The 23,435-nt window shown below is 38.0% G+C and overlaps 1 protein-coding gene across 1 annotated transcript; it reads right to left on the reverse strand.

The window, feature by feature from the left end:
* Positions 1–3,315: 3,315 nt before the first annotated feature.
* On the reverse strand, positions 3,316–23,419 carry TAF1A (TATA box binding protein (TBP)-associated factor, RNA polymerase I, A, 48kDa). The gene is made up of 11 exons (XM_004685451.2): positions 23,346–23,419; positions 22,182–22,365; positions 20,165–20,334; positions 17,388–17,501; positions 14,101–14,299; positions 11,969–12,099; positions 11,190–11,348; positions 8,916–8,982; positions 8,073–8,196; positions 6,000–6,154; positions 3,316–3,585 (listed from the first exon to the last, which is right to left on the reverse strand). Exons 2-11 carry the CDS (start codon positions 22,300–22,302, stop codon positions 3,479–3,481), a joined length of 1,347 nt encoding a protein of 448 aa, XP_004685508.1. The 5' UTR covers positions 22,303–22,365; positions 23,346–23,419; the 3' UTR covers positions 3,316–3,478.
* Between the last annotated feature and the right edge of the window lie 16 nt (positions 23,420–23,435).

Raw genomic sequence — 23,435 nt, forward strand, 5'->3', positions numbered from 1 at the left:
GGGGGTGGGAGGGATGGAAATGCACGGGACTATGGTGGTGGCACAGGGGTGATTTGGTGATGGGAAACCCGTGGGGATTACAATGGAGATGAAAAAAAAATGTGCAAAATGATGTAAAAATAAACTTTAAAAAAATTTATATAAATTCAACCATATTTAGTGATACTGAAATAGCTTAATTACAGTTGCAGTTATTTAATAGTTATTTAATTATTGGTGTGATGAAGTCTACTGTTGAGATGGGGTTTTATTATATATTGTACTTACTCTATTCATGAAATATTCATACCCATATGTCACTTTCCAGCAATTCTAGTTATAAGGCTAGCTCAAGAACTTTACTCACAATTTTAAGAGATTTTCAGGGATCATTTCAGGGATCAATTACACTGGATTTCATCTTAAGGCAGTCTTTAAAATATAACTATCTTCTAAGCTGCCACTGCTTTATACCCAAATGAAATTCTGAGATTAGAGGGTAAAGGAAAACCATTTAAGCATCCAAGCATGAGAAAAATGATGAATCAATCTACATCTGAGCAGATTAATCTGGTAACAAGGAACAAGAGACAAATATTCTCATGAATCAACACGGTCAATCACCGGTAGGAAAACTGTACTGCTCCTGCTGCTCAGTATGTATTTCAACATTAGATTTTAAGAATGTGCCACGTTTTCTACGAGTCCCCTTTGCACAGAGTGGGTCTTTAACAGATACTGAATGAGTGGATGAAATCGTGGGGCCCCAACTCAAATAGCCCAAAACCCAAAAGGAGGCCTAAGCCAGGATGTGGCTTGCAGTGGACATTGGGCCCTGGCACTTCCCCTGGCTCCTCTCCACAAGGAATGATCTCACTGGCAGAAGCTGCCTGGTATAATGCAGATGAAACTGAAGATTCTTCTTGGTCCAGATGGGCTTGTAAGGGGAGAGTCCCACACACAACAGCCTTTGCTAGCATGTCATCAAAAGGGGGCAGTGAGCCTCCATCCAGCCAAATTGTGCTCTGGGGTATGAAAGCCCAAGATCACACTGAATATTCATCACACTTAAAAAAAATACCAAAAAATTTACATTTTTATAATTGACTGGTGTCTAGACTGATGGCCAACACAGCCCTGTGTTCTCTTTGGACTGCTCCCATCAGACGTAGTCCATGTCGCTTTTTAAACATAACAAGCATCCACAACTCAAAGTTTCCACATGGTTGTTTACTCAAAGGTCAAATAATGTCATTGCTCTGAAAGCCCTGGGCAGGAGAAGTAACACTTGGACCTTCAGCCAGTGAATTCATGGCACCAAGAGCTTCTCAGAAGTGGGAGGAACCTTCTGACCCTGCAGAGTGTAAGAAAGAGTGCCTTCTCTCACTCCGTGGAGGCTCTCAGAGTACTTTCTGATCTTTCCTTGACATCTGTCTCAGTGTTTTTTTCATCTAAAAAATACTGAGCCCAAAAAATAATTGATTCCAATTATAGAATTATATATAGCACAGCATTTAAAAAAAAAAAACTGGGTCATAAAACAGAAATCTGCTAACCCAGGATTCAAATCAGATCTTACTGTTTTGGGCCAAGAATGATTACAAATTAACACAGCAAGCTCAACTTGCAGGTCCCTTATACATAATGACAGTTATTAAGTTTCTGATGATTAAATGTTAACATTTCAGATGGGATTACATAAATATTCTAGATATAATTATGTAACATGTGATTTTGTAATAATTATGCAGCAACAAATCTCACAGTAGATGGCTCAGTATCCATTGAGTAGGTGTGTTATTACCAGGTGCAAAATCTGATACAGGAAACAAACTTTTCAAGTTTAAGTTCTGAGAAGATGAAAATAAGTGTCCAGATAATGCAAGACGGTTACATTAAGAAGGAAGGAACCTATTGCCACTAGGCACGCTAAGGGGTAGAGTGACATCAGGCTGGAAGGCACGGAGACGTCGTAGTGAAGTCTGCACGGACACACAGATTAAGGTACAGGTGAGGAAGAACAGAAAGCAGATTCTGATTAGATGAGTCTGAAACTATAAGTTGGGACCTAACACCTAAATCACTTTAGCTCCCCCTTCGGAAGTGAACATGGTTTTACATATATGTATAATATTAGCTTGTTGGGGCTGTGATAACCAGTAATACAACTTGGGTTGTTATAGCAAGAGAAATGTGCTGTCCCACAGTTGGAGATCCAAGTTGAGATCAAGGTATGGGTATGCCAGTTTCCCCCACCAGATTCTTTGCACTGTTCTATTGCTTTGAGTTTATTTTCATCTTCTGTTAATTTGTGTTGCGATCACTGCTGCTTGTAGTATAGGTGGTATTTAAGGCATCATTTAATAGGTAAAAGGTCCTAATTTTAATAGAACTGAATTTGCCTATCTTCTGACCTAAATAAAAAACACGAAAGAACTATTTTTAGGCAGTGGACAATGGCCAACGCCGGACAGGGATTGGTGAAGAAGTGAAACTGAAAAGGTTAAAGAACCTTATATATGGTTAGATCACTAGTTGTTGGTAGTTCTTACTAAATGTAAAATACTCAATTAAATTGCTAACAAAACATAAATTTGTCCTAATTTCCTCTCAGGTGGCTTAAAATTAGTAGGTGTATATGTAAGTCAGTAGGAAAATGTGTGGTTTGCCATCTAAATATTGGACTTGTTCTGAAGTTGGGAGTTTTCATGGAACTCACATACTGGTTATTGGACAATAAAGGTATAAGAGCCAAGAGAGTTTTGAAGAAGCACTCACCCTACCAGTCATCGTAACATGTTATAAAGCTCAGCAGGCATTTTAGGAAAGCTGTTCTTGGCTTTCAGTTAAGCTTTCCCAGTGGGTTTCCTGTGTGACCCAAGGATACCAAGTTACCTACTGCTGCATCTTAGTTCTCAAAAGAAGGGAAAAGGACATATGAGCTCTGAAGTGTCGAAGATTTCTGTGCCAGACAAAACAACCTACAGTCCTGAAATTAGGCCACTGACAGCTGAAGGCAGCCAGTTTCCTCCACCTTCCCTGACCCATAGTACGTCTCTATCAGGTCACTTAGCCCAAAGTGCAATGTCTTACTACCGTGTCTAAATCCTTCTGTTTCCAAACTTTCTTAATAGACTTAATATCTTAAATATCATTTAGAATCAAAGGTGAACATAATTTCATTTCACAAGCTTTACATAGCAGTCAAAGGCAAATTATCACTAAAAAGCAATAACTGGTATGAAGATAATTTTCTAATTAAACAAGTCTTTTATTTCAAGAATTATTTAATAAATATTACAGTATAAAATATATACTTTCACAAAGAAAAAAGGCAGTGAGACTTTCTCTAGGTGTAATTCATAGAAAACATGAAAAAAAATTTTTGTAACCATACAAACTACCTTCTTAAAATAACAAATAAATACATTCAACAACCACCAGAATTCTGAGCTACTGTTCTGCAGTTTCTAATCCGAAATAAATTTCAACATCAGTGTCATGGATTTACAATACTGAGTTTCTTCACTGCTTTCTTCATCTGCTTAATTTTTTTTGTTAAGACGTGATGATCTTGTTTTGAAATATATCGAAAGTATCTACAACCTAAAACACAATAGAGCAAAATAAAAAAAAGTTAATATTAATCAAATTCAAGTATAATTCTACATTCTTAAAATTATGCTTCAGCTCTGGAATCCTAATGATTATGAAGACAGACTCTTTTGTGTCATCTGTATTAGTGTGTCCCCAGCAAATTCACCAATGAAACGACAGCTTCTTACACAGACATTTCTGATCCATTGTAATTAAAGCACATGTGTTAGTGGCTTTCTATACTTCCTTAGCAAAACACTCATTAAGGTTATATGCATATTATATATATATATATATGTAACACAAATCTCCAAAAGGCAAATTATTAGTTTCCCTCTCAATGCTATCTTATAACACAAAGATACATCTATAACAGTAAGAAAGTTCTTAGTAGAAAACCTTCATGTGAAGAATTAGAATAAACATATTGTAAGATAGAATAAATTGATCTAGTCATTCCAGCTACCAGGATCACTTGTCAAATATTTTAGAGTATCAAATTTCTGTAAGAAAAATGAAGCTTGGATATCATAAGAGGTTATTTCATATCTGATAAATGAATGACATCTAAATCAAACATGAAACATTAATTACAGTCTCAGTATGCACACACACACACACATACACAGAGGCATGTACACATGCATATACCTCCATTTTCCTCCAGGAAATTGCCAGGATATACCTGTACCTCTAGTAACCATTTCATTATCCCTGGAGAAAAGTACACCTGAATTGCTAATATTTTATCAGCTGAGCAACAGTGGTGTCTGTGTACTAATATAATCATTTATCTCTAAACACATCTATTACTTTAGCCAGAGCAAAATACTTTATAGATTTCTGCTTTCACCTATAGAAAGTTGGAAACAACCTGCATTCATTCAGACATAGAGAAAGGCCAAATATGTTACAAACACCTGACTTTCCTGGAGCCCAGCAGAGCAGAAGTCACAGGGCAGCCAAATGGCCTAGTTAGAAGGAAGTGTCACTCAAAGGAGAAAGGGACCCAGCTTGCAGTTAGCAGAGCATGGAGAGGAGGGCAGTCACTCTGCTCGAGGTATGAAGCAACCTGAGTCCTAGAATGTAATGATGGAAACCAGAGCAGAACAAAATCCAGCTTACCTCCTGAAAAGACTGATTCCACCCTACACTACCCTCCTAAATGAAATGTGTCCATTTTCAAGACAGAGTAGGTTAGTATGTGTAAGGCACTGTGATATCCACTTGACGTTGATCACTATGCCGTAAGTAAACAGAACAAGCTCCTGCAGAGTAACTGCTCAACTGAAAAGACATGGCGAGTAAGACACAGAGCTGGAGGGTTAACTCAGGTCTTCAGACTCTGCTTGACCATAGATGCCTTTAGATACCTGTATAGATAGCTCTATACCCATAAAAACTAGTCAGAAATCACAGTTGAATCATATTTCTGTTCCTTGTCATGAGCATATTACAGAGAAATCTTCAAACTCCTTTCTTATATTTTAATCTGTTTTGTCCCCAGTATTTTATTAAATGTAGTAATCTGAAACATTTCCTAAGAATGCTAATTCCATAATAATGCAAACCATACTGGAATGAAGAAACTCTTCAGGGTGCCCTAGACTCTCCAAAACAACTGCTTACTCCAGGACACAATGAGGCTCACTCTCCCCATCAGACGCAGTGTGTCAAAATGAGGACTGACTTGACTAGCTATTTCAGTGGCACAAAAGCATGCCAGAGTCTTCACATCCACAATATTCCACCAAAAAAGCTCAACTTTCCTTTTCCATAAGAGGATCATTAAGTGAGTTAACGTAAGGTATTTTTTTCTTAAAGGAAGAAAAGGTTTCATCTTTATAGGACAGATAAGAAATACAGTAACAGAGAACTATTGTAAACCAATGAAAAGACATCTTTTCTAAAAGACTTCTAAAAGACCAGACAATCTCAGCAAACTTTCTAAACAGTAAATAGCTTTCTAAATGGTGTTTTGTTATGTAAAGAGTCTGTACATGCTATTTTCTTCATTTTTAGTTATAACTGACACATAGCATTACATTAGTTTCAGGTCTAAGCATTAATGATTTGATATTAGGATACGTTGAAAATGATCCCAGAATAAGTGTAGTTGTTAGCATCATCGTCATACAGAACTATAAAATTTGTTGTGATGAGAATTTTTGCATCCCCTATCTTACTGGTGCCTAAAGACAATAAAGTTTAGTGCATAAAGACGAATCACAGTCAACAACATGAAAACTCTTATTTTTTAATCTATGGATTCCTTTTAAGATTACTTGTCCTAACTCCTTTCTCCGGACAATGCTCCTGCATCTAGTGTGTTAGTCCTTTATCAGGTAAGCTTCAATATGAATGGCCATCCTTTGGAATTTAAAAATCACTCAAAAGCCATGTCAAGGAAAAAGAAAAAGTACCTTTTCCTAATAATATTCCAGCTACCAGAGCTTTCTCACAAGCTAAGGCTTTATCCTCCTTCCAATCACTTTTTGCCCAAAACAAGCTGAAGTGAAAGTGTGGCCACCAGTTTTTCCTGGAGTTCCACTCTTCTTGAACCCAGGCAAGATGATCTCTGGAAAAGAAAATGTCAAAAGGGAAAATGAATGATAGGACAACCATACTCTCATAATCTGAATAGAAGTAGAGTCTAGAGAGATGACAAGGAAGATGCTTCCAAACTAACATCTGAGTGTGGTCAAAGCATATAGCACATTTACAAAACCCTTGTGCATTCTCTTTGAACTACAAATCCCATTTTTTACTTAACTAATTAAACAGCCATGTCAACAAAGCCTAACACTTAACATCACAGACTCTCAAATCATAATCCTGGACTCAAATCTCAGATCTTCCACTTAGTATATATGTAATCTTGGGCAAGTTGCTTAACCTCTCTGCCTACTCACAAATTGCTACTAGAATGGACCAGCTGCAAAACAGGTCTCTGTGTATGCTGTCTGGTACAAAGTGAATGTCTGCAAATGCTAGCTCTTATTATCATTACTTTAAAGTTATTGTAACCCTTACTTTAAATCATATACTATGAAGAATTACTGTCTGCATTAAGATACAATTATTATACAATTGCAAGAACATATGGATTTGACAGCTGAACCAAAGAAATGCTAAGTGTTTATCAATAATTTAATTGAGAAAAATACTTAACACCTATTGCACACTGTGGCAGGGCTATAAACTTCTTGAGATTAGTAGTTCCTCTAACTTCTAGAGGTTAAAAAGATGAACAGTAAATTTCTCTGCCTTCAAACCTCCATGGGTTTATATTGTTTTGAATTTGCAAAGTCGTTTACAGTGAGTATGTTGGGGTGGGAGTGGGGGCAGAGCACTGAGAACAGAGAGGGAAGGAGGAAAGATAACTCAAAGTCCAAGTGGGGAGTGAGAGAGACCTAAAGGGGTTTGCACCTCTAGAGATGCAGCACCTATTTTCTGGGCCAGTCTCCGTATCAGACTCAGGGAAGATGGATAAGTACAAGTACGTGGAGGAATGTGTGCTGTGGAAGTATGGATTGGGGATGTATAATTGTCTGGCACAAGCTAGGGGGCAATGGATAGGGACTGTTACCTGGGGGTCCCATTGTAGCTACTGATCAAAACATTGGCTTTCTACTCCCGGTTTACATTAACTTCCTGTCAAGGTGGTCTAACTGGTTATGCTAATCTGGTCATAATGACTGTCTGCTGTTTTCAGCAGATAGCCTCAATCTAAGACTTTTGTCCGGGTGAGTTCCCTGCCTTACTCTACCTTTTAACTTGACTGCAGAAACTCTGGGTGCCAAGACTACATCCTGACAAGGGGAGCAGGGGAATCCACACTAAATACACTGATATATCACACCAGAAACATTTCATGATCAGTATCTCCAGGTAAAGTCATATCAAAAGCCTGAAACAAGTTCCCATTGATAATGAATTCCCTAAGCAATGAAAGTGGACATGATAAATGAAACCAAATTCTATGATATCCCTTCTTCTCGTAAAAAAAGTAAAAACGATAAAGACCATTCCAATGGCTTTTTATTCAAAATGTGGCACTAATGTCAACAGGGTCAGTGGGATAGTTTTAGATAACTAGTTCACAACAGACTTAAACATTTGTTGAACAAATAACTTCTGATGATCATATGAGGTCTCACACCTCATTGAAAACAACTGGGGTTTTAGAAGAGGATCATATACACCACAAAGTCCTTTATGAACAGTAGCAGTGACCCCATGTGGTCCTAATTTCTAATTTGAAAACACACATACTTCTTAGCAGTAAAGTGTAAGGAATGTTTCTTTTAATAACATAAAAAAACTTAATAGATTCCTTCATTTCCTTGCTTCTGATGTATTCAGAAGAAAACAGCTTAAGAAACAATTCAAGAACGAAAATATAAAAGGAAACTTTAAAGACTGTTATCGGCTAAAATACTGGGAAATATTATTTACAGTGACCTCAGAGTAATTGCTTTGAGTCTCTAACTTACCCCACTAAGGTCTGTCTGAGATATTTTGCCAAATATTTCCAAGCAATTATATTTTTAGTGCATCCAGCAAAATCTAAGATTCCAAATAATACCTCCAACCCCAGTTTGTGGTGTTCTTCTTTGTCTGAAATGGGCATAGCATATAGTTAACACAAGACAGTGAAGTGCTAAACAAAATTAGTGGACAAAATATTACTGAATCATAAGCCTTCTTATTTGGTTAACAGTTTAAAACAACTCAGTACACCCTATATACTTCTATATGAATCTGAAAAGTTTAATTCAATCCATACTGATATATTAAAACAACTCAGTACACCCTATATACTTCTATATGAATCTGAAAGTTAAATAATTTAATCCATACTGATATATTAGGGTGGTATATTTAATCTCTAAATGTGCTCTAGATTCCTGAGAACATTACTAAAAGTTGCTGCCTTATTTGTGCAAATAGATATGTTCTCTTCTAGCAGGAGAAATACCAAGGCAATCCTAGTACCTATTAGACATAGCTAGTCTTTTTCCTATGAAGCATGTTCATTCTATATTGAGTAGGGATAACAAATTCCCTAACTCTTTTGCTAATTATTGCCTAACCTTCCATCACAAGGGACAGAAAACTGTAAAGGAGAAGGCAGTAGCTAAGCTTTGTGAACTATCTGAGCTAAGTCACAAACACAAACACGCTTCTGTCAAGGTGCAAGAGCAGCCTCCGACATTAGGGAATGATGGGCACACCTTGACTTACAAGAACAGGTGTGGGCTAGATTTGCTGCACAGGACTGTCTACTGACCCTACTCTCCAGTGTGCACGAAGAAATATGTAACAAAATTACTTGCCTGATTTTCTCAGTAATCTATGAAATTCTAACATCAGTTTATGAGATGGTACAATTTGATACAAGATCTGAAAGAAAGAATAACCTTGAATTTTTACACATTCTAAAAGCATTTTTCAAATTTTAGCTTGGTTTCAAATAAAGATCTTACTGATCTGCCCTTGCTATAAGGACTCAGGACACTTTGCTTTAATCCACTTTCATTTTGGGAATAGAAAGTGTTCTACAAAAAGCTATTTAAAAACAAATCCTTGCTAATAAAAAGATAGTTCGGGAGCAGGTGGGGAGGGAAGTAGATGGAACGTTTTATTTTCTCTTTATTCATTTTTATATTGTTTTCCACAGTTAACAACAATTTCGTTTCAGAAGCCAGGACTGAGTTAGCAGATAAGGGGAAAACAACCAACATGTCACAAAAGAGATTACTGAGTATTTATTAACCATAAAAGGTCAGAGTATTTATATAAAGTAAAACACCCCAAGAAGGGTGGCTATTTTTAAGAATGTTCAGTAACATAATACTGTGTGAATGCTCAAATAAATATTGTTAACCTTTTTATACAGTAGAGAGAAATAAAAGTTGTTCTTTTTATGAATAAGAAGGACCATTTTCGGGCCCTCCCTGGTGGTGCAGTGGGTTAAAACACAGCATTAAGAAGCTAAAGCCACTTCAGCATGAGTACGAACCCTTCCTTCCCGCCCCAGGGGTGATCCACCTGGCTCAGCGACCTCTCCTGACCCGCCCGCTGCTCCCCTCAGCAGTGTACTTCATCAATCTGTTCTGTTCCCTGTCTGGCGAATCCTCTCACCGCCCCTGTACCTCTGACATGTACCCCAGTTCTGTATACACAAATAAATCTTTTTTTTAAAAAAAAGGACCATTTTCAAGGAAGCGCAAAAATATAGGATTTAAACTAACGTTGTATTTTTCACTTCAACACACTTAAAAAAAGAAGTTTACCCTATCTGCTTCTCGAGGTGTTTTAACTTTACACTGATATAATTTCCAGGAATTTAAAAGATGAATCTTTGTTAATTTCTCTAATTAATGGGCAATTATTCTTCAATGGATACAGAGCTTCCATGTGGGATGATGAAAAAGTTGTGGATATAAATAGCGATGGTTGCACAGAACTGTGATGTAGTAAATGCCACAAAAGCATACCCTTAAAAATGGTTGGAATGGTACAATTTTTGACATGTCTATTTTGTCACAAGAAAAGAAAATCCAGGTTACAAAAGAGCTCCCAAATAAAAAGAAAACAAAAAAGTCCTCTCCAAAATAGATCAAAATATTTCACTAGATACTTCATGATACATGACTAGCCAACAGGCATATTCAGAGATGCTCAACAGTACTATCCTTAGAGAAACTGTGCAGGTTGTAGCAAGGTAAAGCCTCAATGAGGCCATGGCACACCTAGCAGAATGGCTCTAACTCCGAGGCTGGCAAGCACTGGCATGGATATGGAGGCCGATGTGCCGAAGGTGCTGGTGGGAAAGTCAATGGCATAGTCACTTCAGAAAACAGCCGGCAGTTTCTTAAAAACTTCGACTTACCTTTTAACAATTCCACTCTTAGGGAGTGACCCCATCCCTAAAACATAAATAATCGTGCAAACAAAAGCACGAGTGTGCACAGTAGCAGTTCTAACTAAAGGGAAACTAAACTAAAGGCATAAAAACAGAATATCACCAGCAATAATAAGGGACAAAGTACTGACAAGGTAATGTGTAGAGTAAGAAAACTCAGACTAAAAAGAAAGAATACATACTGTCAAATTTCATTTATATAAAATTCTAAAAAAATAAAATTGATCTATAGGGAGAGCCGAGGTCCATGACTGCCTGGGGCAAGGCTAGGCTGGCAGCTGTGAAAGATAACACAGGGCTTTCTAAGGCAAGCACCGCCAGAGTAGATGCACGTGGATGCCTTAGTCTGTCCATGCATCTAAGCGCACGCTTAAAAGTAGTATTTCATTGCATCTAAGGTAAACTTCAATAAAGGTGATTTTCTGAATATAGCAATGTAGAGCTCTCCAAGCAGGGTGGCCCCAGGGCTGCTGAATATATTGACCCTCTCCCCTTAGTCTCACTGGTGTTGGCAGTGGTGTAGGGTCTGCCTGGAGCCTGCAGCTTCCCATTTACCTGATTATGTCACACATGCATTGGCATTTTCTGTGGGCTCTGCGATAGTAATGCTGGAAAGCAATGACCTACGGATATTTTAAAGCAAATCCACAATCCTTTCAAAACTTAAAGAAAAATTCTGTACCTTAAGCACACTTATTAGTTTCTCTTTTGGTGCCTTCTCTTTCTTTAGAAAGTTGTATAAGTAGATATGGGCATTAGGATTTGATGGGAACTTTTCATCATAGGCATAATTGGTGAGCACTTCTCGGGCTCCATCATGATCCCCATAGAAATCCAACACCTATATAAAAAGTCATAATATCTTACCGCAGTTCTGCAAAACAGCTCTATGAGAGAGAAGGCACAGCTTAAATTTACAGGTGGGTACAAAAGCTACACAGCTAACAAACATACTCACTGTACAGAGATAACAGTAAGGAAACTTCTTGCTTTCAGCAGTATATTACAATCTATGGGACACATCTCTTACAACAAAGTCCCACATGGTTTCTCATTTTTTCCTGACCTTATTTTGTGACTGAAAAATGCAGCAACCTAAGAACCATTGCTGTAAGCACTGAAGTCCTTTAAGTAGGGCACACTACCAACTGAGAGAAGACCACACAATGCAGCCACCTCAGCGGCCTCCCTACTTGGCTTTAGCCACAAAGCAGAGCATTTGCAATTCCATTGCTCTTTATTTTATATGTAAGTGACCACAACATGTTGTCCAATGGGAAAGATAAACAAGAGCAACATTCATAGTATACGATAATATAACAAACATAACAAAAATTATTCAGACCAGAGACATCAAATTCTTTTCTTTTTTTTTGAACACTTCTATCAGTTGCCTTCTGATCAGTAGATTTGGCTTACAACTAAATTGACCTAATAAAACTTTATGAAAGGTCTACTTACCTCTACATAACACTTCACAAAAGGGTCCCAAACACCCGGAATTTTAATCAACGGACCGAGATTTATAGATGTCTTCCAACTGTGGTTGAGCATATTCTGGGATGCTGCGTTGTAAGCATAATCATCCTCATCTGCCCAAAGACAAAAGATGGTTCAAAGTCAGTCAGTTTTGAGAACTTTCACTGAATTATTACTAACAAACTACACACAAGAAAAGTGTATGCACTTTAGCTTCAGTGGTGAATCCTAACATTCAACGAATGATAATAATTTTTCACAAACTCTTCCCCCAAAAAAGAATTGAGGTGACACTTCCCAAGTGACTCAATGACAGTAGTACTATTCTAATATCAAAATCGGGCAAACACAGAAAGTTGGTGAATAGAGACACAAAAGTCCTCACAAATGCTTTTGAAAGTGAATCTAGCAACATCTAAAAAGGATTATACACCATGTCCAAGTGGGCTCTATAATCCCTGACTGTCCCTGGAAAACCGATGCATCCAATACATCAAATCAACAGAATAAGAACAAACCCAAAAGGCAAGCAAGGCAAAAGTTAAGAGGTGAAGTTAGTAGGTTCATATGCTGCTGGGAATATAAATGGCATGGTTGCTTGGAAAAAAATCTGGCAGTTCCAGATTAAATGTTTTAAAGAAAAAGACTCCCCAAGTAAGTATAAGCTGGGTTTGAATTTACTAAAGTGGTTCTCAGTGCATGAAAACCAACCAGAACAGGCCACAGAAACAATCGCAAACCAACTCTGAGTACAAGTGCCCATGTTATATTTCTTATGTGTTAGGTTACACAGAACTAGTTTTAACTTTTTTTCCCTCATTAAACAGATATTTAGGGTTAAAGATCATCTTAAGGAGACCCACATAACAATCCCTCTTCTTCATCTGTTGCCATACAACACTAACAGCTGCAAAGAGGTACTGAATCATCCACCTATGGGAATTATGATGTAAATGCCATGTTCCACCAACTACTTGAATCATCAAATATTTGCTTGACTTCAACTTGACCATCTGAGAGGAGGAAAGTAAATAATGACTTAAAAACTTACCTAATCAATATCAGTATCTTCCAAAAGAGAAACATTTCAGGAGGCATATAAGGCAGAGTTAACAAGATATGATATAAAACATACATAAAAAAACAGGAAAACTGAAAAGCAGAGATGAAGAGCCAAATGATACAGGCAGAACATGTGGTTGTTGATCTATAAGGTTTAAGGCACAAGAATGAGGGCTCTAAAGTCTTAAAGGGCTGATGGCACTGTAGATGGAGAGACTACACAAAGATCAAAATGATCATGAAGAAAGAATATGAGAAGTGTTTTGGGAGAGATCATAAATAGAAAGAAGGAAGGGAATTTTGAGGTTAGTGAACCCACAGGCCAGGAGAAGCAAGAAATACTACTTATTACATGGATAGTATGGAAACACTGTGACACCACCTGTGATGTGACTAACAGCAGGCCTGATAATTGGATACAGGAGGAAATGAAATGATATGGGTCTGTCCTAGAGAAGCTATGGAGAACAATACGTGAGATATAGAAAATGCAGAGATTTAGACAGCTCCAAAAAATACAAATCTGTGGATAGTCGAGGACAACATTGCCATGAAAAGGTAACAGAAAGGAAATTTAGTTTAAGAAGGGTACATGGCTAATTTGGGGAGGAGGGGATGTGAGTAAGTCAAGAAAACTGCTACATCTTCTGTACAGAAATGAAATAATTTTCTCTCTCTTTATTCTTTAAACACCCTATCCTGACAAACACTATAAACAAAATAAATGTCATTCTAAACCCACAAAACCAAATGTTGATTATATGCAACAATGCAAAGAGAGGAAAGTTTGTGTACTGTCTTGGAAATCATGTTTTAAAGAAGCAATGAATGGTGGTCATAAATTTGACTTGTGAATCATCTAACTGATGTCTGAAAGTCTGATATACCATCAATATTATAAATGATGACCAAAATGTTTACATCAATAGAAATGTTCCCTGTACTATGGATAAAGCCAGGCTTGGAACTAGAGAAATGATTACTCCCCAAGCTCCCTTTGTTCCTGATTCAGTCTCAACATCACAAGAAAAAGCTCATTCCCATTTACTCACCAAGTTTAGACAATTCCATCTTCTTTTTAGACCAAGTGTAATATTGCAAAAGCCCTTTGTAGGCTTGAACGAGGTTAATTAATATTTCCTGGGAAGATGACTTTTCACCATATCTCCATGTCTCTGCTTGGCTGAGACTTCTGTTTGCATCTTCAAGCATTCCATGGTGCAAGAGGTACAAGGCATGTTGTAAGGAGATCTGTAACAATAATAAAGCACACCAATGTAAGGTCATTAGACAACCTTGGTCATTAAACTTGGTAAGAATACGATTAAAAAAAGGGACACAGGCCCTCCCTGGTGGCGCAGCGGGTTAAAGCACTGCACTGAGAAGCTGAAGCCACTTCCGCATGAGTTCAAATCCCGCCTGCCCCGGAGGAGACCACATGGCGCGGCAGACCTCTCCTGTCTCGCCTGCTGCTCCCCTCAGCAGTAATTCGTCGATCTGCCTGTTCTGCTCCCCACTCTGTCTCTGGTGAAGCCTCTCACCGCCCCTGAGCCTCTGGCCTGTACCCCAGTTCTGTATGTACAAATAAATAAATCTTTAAAAAAAAAAAAAAAAAAGGGACACAAATGATTTAACAGCACTGTTTCTGTCATCAAATTTTCAACCGCACAATCAACAAAGACAAATAATGAACATTGTGTAAATGAGAGCTACATTACAGAAACTCGCAACAGAGGGCAGTGTGATCTAGTGCAAAGAACAGGGGTTTAGAAAACTGAGTCCTAGTCCAGACTGCTTAATAAACTCGTCACCTGAGTAAGTCACTCAGCCTTAAATGTCACTGTTAAAAGGGAAGATTCTCTCAACGCTTCAAAGGGTGTCACAAGGACTAAATATTTGCCTACTACCTAACAGTTTGGTCCACATCCAGTAACTAATAACTATTTTATACATGCTGTATAAGCTCAGAGAAAATATCTTTAATGGCACTGAAGAATAGTGTTGGTGCAGATAGAAAGCAAAGTGTATCTCTGACAGAGGAGAAGCAGTGAGAACAATTACATAAAGAACAAGAAGCACAAGGAAGGAGGACATGGAGGAGAAGGAGAATGGGAAGGACAGTTAATTATGTTAGTAGAGTCAACTCAGAGTTCGAGATTTTCATTTCAGCTGATCTCTCAATCTATTTCCCATGAAAAAGTCAAAGAAACTATAGCTTGCTGGTCATTGTTCAAATGCCTTCAGTGGGTCCCACTGCCTATAGCATAAGCTCCAAGACCCTTGGGAGCGGCACACGGGTCCAGCCACCTCCCCTGACTTCTACCCAATTATCTTTTGAAAAGTAAGAGCACTGTACACAGGGCTGTTATACTCTTCATGACCTCCCTGTGTGCCACAGTACCCTTTCCCTCTAGCTTTTCAGTTTCATCTCAAACATCACTTCCTGTTCTCCTGATTCCTCTATACATTTGATTCCAGCCCAAATTTCAGAGAGCAGCCTATTTTACTTTGTCTTCTCACCATATGTTGCATTTCTACTGTGGTACCCTTAACAGCTAATTCCAATTATATGCCTGTCTCCCTCTACTGTGAGAACTATGTCTAAAATACTGTCTGGAAAACAGCAATTTGTGCTTTCAAAAGTATTACCAAAACAAAAACAAAAACAAAAACAAAAAACCCTACTTTTAATGACTACCTCTCTATCACCTTCAGATGCTGAAGTCACTGGTAAGATTCTGCCTAGCATTCTTCTACTGAATTGTAGCTTCTGTGCTCAAAAGGACATGCCCCAACCTAAAATTTACTTAAAGCTCTAGCCTCTGTCTCCAATCAAATGCCTACCAGGTATCTTACAGACAAAAGAGAAAGGAGCAAACAATGCCAAGGCAAGCTCTTCCTTTCTCTAATTATAGTTGGAAAGTGCTTCCTTAAGTGGCCAGAAGCTGGCTCCATTTAATTTTCACTCACAGCAGACCTGGTCCACTAAGGAACAAGTTGATGAGAGTGCCTGACACACAAGTAGAAACTTGTACATTTTTCCTAAATTAGTAAATGAGGTCAAAAAAGGATTCTAAACTAGGAGAAATCTTTTTTTTAATCAGAAAGCTGGGAGAATGTAAAATGTGATAGCTGGAAGCATTTTGGTGATTCCTAGAAAATTCAGTAGAATTATATGCTTATTTGTATTTCCTATATATAAATTAATGTGCAGGTTCGTGTCATATAACACGATGCAGCAATTCTACTCCTTGGTGTATATACCATATACCCAAAGGAACTGAAAAAACAGGCTCTCAAATAGGTAATTGAAGGTCCATGCTCAATACAGCATTATTCACAATCATCAAAGGGAGAAACAACTCAAAGCAGATGACTGGATAAATAAATGTGATACATATAATAGAATGCTAAAAAAACAAGAGTATTCTGTGATATGGTGCAATGTGGATAAATTCTGAAAACACACTAAGTGAAATAAGCCAGACACAAAACTATAATCACTGTAAGATTCTCTAATGAATATCTAGATATTAACGGAGACAGAAAACAGATGAGATTACCAAGGGCTAAGACAAGGAGGCAGTAAGTAGTAGTGTCATGGGTAGGGGAGACACAGTTTCTGATTGGGATGATGGAAAGGTTTTGTAAACACCAGTGGTTGCACAACACTTAATGTATTAATGCTGCTGAACTGGACACTTCAAAATGGATTCTTTGTGTTCTTTTAATCACAATAAAACAAATTTTGGGAAATAGAAAAAGTTAAAAAAAAAGAATCAGAGAACAAGGACTTGTGGGATATAGTCTCTCCATCAACAGCTACTTAAGTACATCATCTTCAGGTTAAAAGTAGCTGTTGACAATATGGACAGATATGGCGGGCAGAGCTATGTTCTTTAGGAAAAATGAAAAAATTAAAATTATGAGCATTTAAAACTATTGAAAATTAAACTGTTTTCTTAATCAAAGTGAGGTGATATCTTATAGTCATGAAAAGACAGTTCACATATTTAAATTCTCAATGCGTCTGGCACTTTTTTGCCTCACATGTACCTATTCCTAGGGAGTTCAAATAACCTCAGAAAAATAGTACAATTTGGCCCATCATCACAACAAAGCACAAGTGCCAGAGATCTTCTAAGAGAAGGCATTTCCAGTCAGTGAACCCAATAGGTGACAAAAAATGACAAGGAAATAGTTCTCATGATGCTTTCTTTCTTTCCACTACTCTTATTTATCCAGGTGTCTTAACCCTTTTTATGTCATGTTTATCACCAACACAGCAACTTATAACAATGAACAATGTAAATTTAAACTGACAAAACCTAGTTCTCACCTTTAAGTAATTCATGACACCAATATTCTTCATCCGGTCTGCAAAGGTATTGAAAGTCTCCACATTGCTTTTAGGGTGGTAATATAGAATTTCACTTCCAAGTTTCCAAATAATCTGCCAAAACAAAAATTACTAAGAGAAATATAATATCCTTATCTTAATTTCTGCTGACAAAAGCTATTTTACTTTTCTGATTACAATGTTAAAACAGGAAAAAGTGATAAAAGTGCCAGTTGGAGAGCAGAGGGGACTCATAGGCCCCTGCAGTTTTATTAGATAGTCATGTTAGTCCTCACTGAAAATGTGACTTGAATGAGGAAGCCACAGCAATATCTGAAGAAAAACCTTTCCACATCGTGGAAATAGCTAGGGTGAATGCAATCAGGCAGGAGTATTTCTGACTTGTTCAGTATGAGCAAGGAGAGGCCAGAGAGGTTAAAGAGGAAAAAGTAGGAGACATTAAGAGATGAAGTGAAAGGAGAGAGGGGGAAAGAAATGAGCAGATCGTGAACTTACTGGCAATCAGAAGGATTCTGGCTTTTATTATGAGTGAAATGAAAAGCCATTACAGTGTTTTTAGCAGAAGGATGACAGGATCTGACTTATGTTTTAAAGGAACGTGCTACACCATTAGTCATTAGGGCAGTAAAGTCAAATCACCATGAGACACCACTTCACAACACAAGGATGGCTACAATCGAAAAGACAGAAAATAGCTAAGTATTGGTGAGGATGTGAAGAAATTGGAACCCTCATATATTGCTGGTAGCAATGTAAGTGGTGTAGCCACTTTGGAAAACAGCATAATAGTTGGTTACCATACGACTCAGCAATTTCACTCCACGGTACAGCTCCAAAAGATACATCAACAAACATTCATACAAACACTTGTATGTGAATGTTCATAAAAGCATTATTTATCAGCAACAAGAGGAAACAACCCACATGTCTAACAACTGAAGAGTGGATACAGAAAATGTGATACATCCATGCGGAATATAAGTTGGCAATAAAAAGGAAACACTCCATGGATAAACCTTGAAAACATTATGTTCAGTGCAAGTGACCCACAAAAGGCCAAAGGACTCCACTGACATGAAATACCAGAATAAAAAGTACATAGATCCAGTGGTTGCCAACGACTGGTGGTTAAGGGTAAAAACAGCAAATGCAATTAAGTATAGGGTTTCTTCTTTGGGGACAAAAAGGTCTAAAATTTAGATTTGGTAATGGTGTTATATCTTACAATAGTCAAAAAAACCTTGAATTGTGTGATTTAAATGGGTGTATGGTGTGTGTTTGTTATATCTAAATAAAACTATTTAAGAAAAAGAGACAATCACTCTGGCTATTATGTTGAAAGGGAGGTGAAGGAAGGTGAGCGGTTGTCTCTGAGGTAATGGTGGCTTGGATGAAGGCGCTTAACCAGGGGGGCGAGAAGCACTCAGACTGCAAGTATATTCTGAAAGTGGAGTCAACATAATTTTTTTGACGGTCTGGATATGAGTTATGAAAGAAAGCAAATGCTATTTAGAATTGGGGCTTATCAATCATACATAAAGTAAACATGATCTGAAATGAGGAAAACAAGACTGGACAGGGATGAGCAGGAGACCCCTTTACATATGTTAGTATGACATGACCATTAGTTATGCAAGCAGTAAAGTGAAGTAGACCACTGGATATAAGAATCTGAACTTGCAAAAGATGTCTGAATAACAGAAATACAATTGGGAATCTCTAGCTTATAGACTAGATGTAAGGTCATAAAACTAAATCAAGATCAAGAGTGTTCAGATAAAGAGGTCTAATGATTGAGTTCTGAGGCACTCCAAGGGTCAGGAGACCCCTTTACATATGTTAGTATGACATGACCATTAGTTATGCAAGCAGTAAAGTGAAGTAGACCACTGGATATAAGAATCTGAACTTGCAAAAGATGTCTGAATAACAGAAATACAATTGGGAATCTCTAGCTTATAGACTAGATGTAAGGTCATAAAACTAAATCAAGATCAAGAGTGTTCAGATAAAGAGGTCTAATGATTGAGTTCTGAAGCACTCCAAGGGTCAAGGAGAAGAGCAGCAGCCACACTAGGAGACTGAAGGATAAGCAAGGAAGCAGAAAAAGGACAGAGGGCAGTGTGCTGGGGGCTACAGGAAGACACGCTGTCACATAGCAGGGGGTGGCCTACTCTGTTGTGCACGTTGACAAAGCATTGAAAACTGGCCACTGTATTCAGTAAAGTGAAAATCTTACTCTTGACCATGACAAAACAATCTAGAAATGATGACGGTGGGACTAAGAGGGAGCCTAACTGGAGAGAATTTGGATGAAACAAGTATATATAACTCTTTCAAAGATCTTTGCTGGAAGGGAGTGGAAAAATAGGGCCTAGTTAGTGGAGGTAGTAGGGTCAGGAGATGATTTTAACATGGAAGAAATAATATTTGTAATGAAGAGAAACTGCTAAAGAAGTGGAAAACAACAGCCATACAGAAAGAAGGAAGAATTATTGAAATGAACTAAATAAGACCAAGGAAGAGTTCAGGTAAAACCAATGACTAAGTATGGGGAATGTGAGATTTTGTGTCCTAAAAGGACAGCAAGTAAAAAGTGTGTGAACAAATGTATGCATACAAACTCTCCATCTAAAACTACTTTTAGTAATTTTTGGTAAAATCAATTTTTGAGATGCTGAAAAAGCTGGGTGGAGCTCAAGAGGCATAATGTCCCAGAAACCTGTATTTCCTCCAGTAAATTCACACCAAGTTACCTCGGGAGCAGCCTGCCTTTTGTAGCTGTCAGAGTCTTCCAAGATCTGTAAATAACTGTGCATGTATTCTGCAGCTCGCTGCCACTGCTGCTTCTGCAGAGCTTCTTGGATAAAATTTAAGCAAGCATTTGTTGTCTGGGCAAAATCTTTCTCCTTTCTCCCTCCAGTCTCTAAAAAGATCAAACAGAAGTGTCTTCATCCATAGTGACCTTGATTTAGTTCAAAAAACTTCCTTCTGACAAGCAGGAGTCTTAACAAGTATAACAATAAGTACGACTTAACCAAGTCAACCAGCAAATAGCAAAGCTAGTTTTACTTGAAACACACTATTTCAAGTAGAATTTGGCTAATAAAGAAGTGTGGTTAAGTTAGAGATGTCTTAATTAGATGCTCTTGAGCTACCAGTAACCAGATCCTTCAAATCTCTTGTTAATTGTTCTTTCCTCTTTGTGCTAAACAATCTGGGTAGAATCTCTGGGTCAGAGCTCCAAAAGCACCATACCAGGTACTTAGAATGGGTAAAAACAATCAGGTAAGCAGTGTTTATTACCCACCCACCATGTGAAAATGCTAAGAGGGAATTTTTTTTTAATCTTTTTTTTATTTTTTCAAGATTTATTTATGCATACAGAACTAGGTACAGGCCAGAGGTGCCGGAGGTAAGAGGCTTCACCAGAGACAGAGTGGGGAGCATAACAGGCAGATCAATGAAGTACACTGCTGAGGGAGCAGCGGGTGGGTCAGGAAAGGTCTGCCGCGCCATGTGGGTCACCTTCCTGGCCCGGGATCAAACTCACATTGAAGAGGCTGTGACCAGTTTGCAGTGCTGTGTCCTAACCCATTGCGCCACCAGGGAGGGCCCGGATTTTACTTTTTTTAAGGACCCAGTTCCAAGTAACTCAACAAATGTTAAATGCAAATGAGATTAAAACAGTTGTAGACATAAGATTTCAGCTCTCTAAACAATATTTGGGCTGAATTACAACTCTGCTGTATGAAGAACAAGTTACATGTGACAACCTCCTCTTCCATTCCTGTAGGACTGTAAGAGCCCTACAGGCCAGGAGTTGTTTAGCTGAGGTACCCTTACCTCTGTGAAGTACACATGGACTACTAGGTACCATATGAAAGCAATCTTGACAGCAATTATTTTACAAAATACTCAAGGAGAACAAAAAATCAGCCAAGGAAGATGTATTTCAGGGCAATAAACAAAGTGCTAATTCAAGTACATCTAAACTACACCACCCAATACAACAAACAGTAACTCCTTCTTTTCTACATTCTGATAGGCTATTCATCCCACAGAAAAAAATGCTTATATTTACATTAGATGAAAAAGGAGGATATACTATTTTTGAAATGTATTATAGACCAACTATATTAGGAATGAATTCAATGTAATGTGACAGACACTCTTGAATGCTTCCTAGGTTAATGTACTCTTCAAAGGTAGAGCTTGTTTCTTCTTCACCAAAGTATCTCCCAATATTTAGCCATTACCAGTCATATAATGCTGTATTGCACCCCTGAAAAAAAGTGTATTACAGGTTGCTATTAATTCTAAGAAAATAACACATTAAAAACAACACCTTTTTTCCCTTATAATTAAAAAAAATTCATCTATTTTGATCAGAAAAACAACCTTGGTTTTTCATTTTGTATCCACACTGAATCTTACTTCCTTTCATTAACGTTAAAATTACTAATTATTGGCCCTCCCTGGTGGTGCAGCGGGTTAAAGCACAGCACTAAGAAGCTGAAGCCACTTCCGCATGAGTTCGATTCCCGGCTGCCTCCTGCCCCGGAGGAGACCACATGGCGAGCCAGACCTCTCCTGACCCGCCCGCTGCTTCCCTCAGCAGTGTACTTTGTCGTTCTGCCTGTTCTGCTCCCCACTCTGTCTCTGGTGAAGCCTCTCACCGCCCCTGAGCCTCTGGCCTGTACCCCAGTTCTGTATACACAAATAAATAAATAAATCTTTTAAAAAAAAAAAATTACTAATTATTTTACTTACCTACAGTTTCCACAAGCTTTCGGAGCCAAGGAAAATACATTCCTTTACCAGAAAGCACACATTTTTCCACCTTATCATCCTCTGATGAGGGCCTTATCAGTTCTTCACTGAAATCACTCATAGCGATTCCAGACTGAGAACATTAAAATCAGTATTTGCACAACTCAATCCACAGGCTTCTGAGCTATTAAAAAAAAAAAAGTCATCTCTTTTCATTTAGTAAGAATCATCTGATCAGCAAAATTTAAAGGAATGACACTTGGTAGTTTCTTTAAGGTAAGACATGAGTTTAATTATATCAGTCAGTCAAAAAAAGAATTCATCCAAAAAAGCAAACCAAAAGAAAGGGGTTTTTTTGTTCCTTTAATTGTAAAACACAACAAAGTGATGCATATATATGTTAAGTAATATATAACACGACTAAATATCAAGTCCTTTTATATACACCAGGCATATACACCATCTAATTTAGAAAATTTTACTTTTGAAATGTCTTATTTAATTTACATGTTGAAAAACCCGAGAAGCTTAAAATTACGCAGTATAGCCCAACCTTACAAGAAAGATGAGGTTCATATTTTAGAAACCAGAAAGATTTAGCATGAACAGCGTCCTCCTGCTCTGGGTAGAAGGGGCCAAAAGAGTAGAACTGACAGCTACAAATAAACATGGACTTAAACCTCAAAATGCGCGGGGCCCACCTCCTCAGTCCCGGTCTACCACCAACCGATAGATGCTGATGGTGCTACGACAGCATTTTCCTATCCTCTCCCCGCTCTCACCTAGTTCCGTAAATCTTCAAACTGCGCCTCGACTAAGGAACTAGCTTTATAACTAGTTCTCCTGCCTCATCTACATTACAGTCAGAAGAAACCTTTTAAATTCAAATCCTAAGGCTTGGAGAATGGGTTTGAAGTAACACCCAAATCTGCATCCGACCCACAAGTATTTTAAGGCGTCATTACAGGGAAGAGTTCACTTCCTAAATTCTCAAACTACACTGGCGTCAAGCAGTTGCCACGGTAACCAACGCTTCTCCACTCTTTCTGCCTCATTTTCAGAACTCAGGTTTCAGGAGAAAATATCAAAGAAAATACGACTGAGTTCTAGCAGATCTCTTCCAGTTCCACATGGTGGATGATGTGATCTCCATGCGCAACTTACCAATCCAAAGCCAGAGAAGCACACTAAACGGTCTCCCACTTTGGAAACGCTTGAGAAAAAGCCACCGGAGGCGGAAGTATCGAGTGCTTC

The sequence above is a fragment of the Condylura cristata genome, unplaced genomic scaffold (genome assembly GCF_000260355.1).
Source record: "Condylura cristata isolate star-nosed mole 26May11 unplaced genomic scaffold, ConCri1.0 scaffold00018, whole genome shotgun sequence".
In the NCBI taxonomy this organism is placed as follows: domain Eukaryota; kingdom Metazoa; phylum Chordata; class Mammalia; order Eulipotyphla; family Talpidae; genus Condylura; species Condylura cristata.

Bases quoted from the DNA above. Each gene is read 5' to 3' on its own strand.
- TAF1A (XM_004685451.2), bottom strand. From the start codon at position 22,302: ATGAGTGATTTCAGTGAAGAACTGATAAGGCCCTCATCAGAGGATGAT. The intron at 8,197-8,915 runs GCAAGTAATTTT...TGCCCATTTCAG, and splicing joins TAGATTACTGAGAAAATCAG to ACAAAGAAGAACACCACAAA. The intron at 3,586-5,999 runs GTACTTTTTCTT...ATTGTGTTTTAG, and splicing joins TGGAATATTATTAGGAAAAG to GTTGTAGATACTTTCGATAT.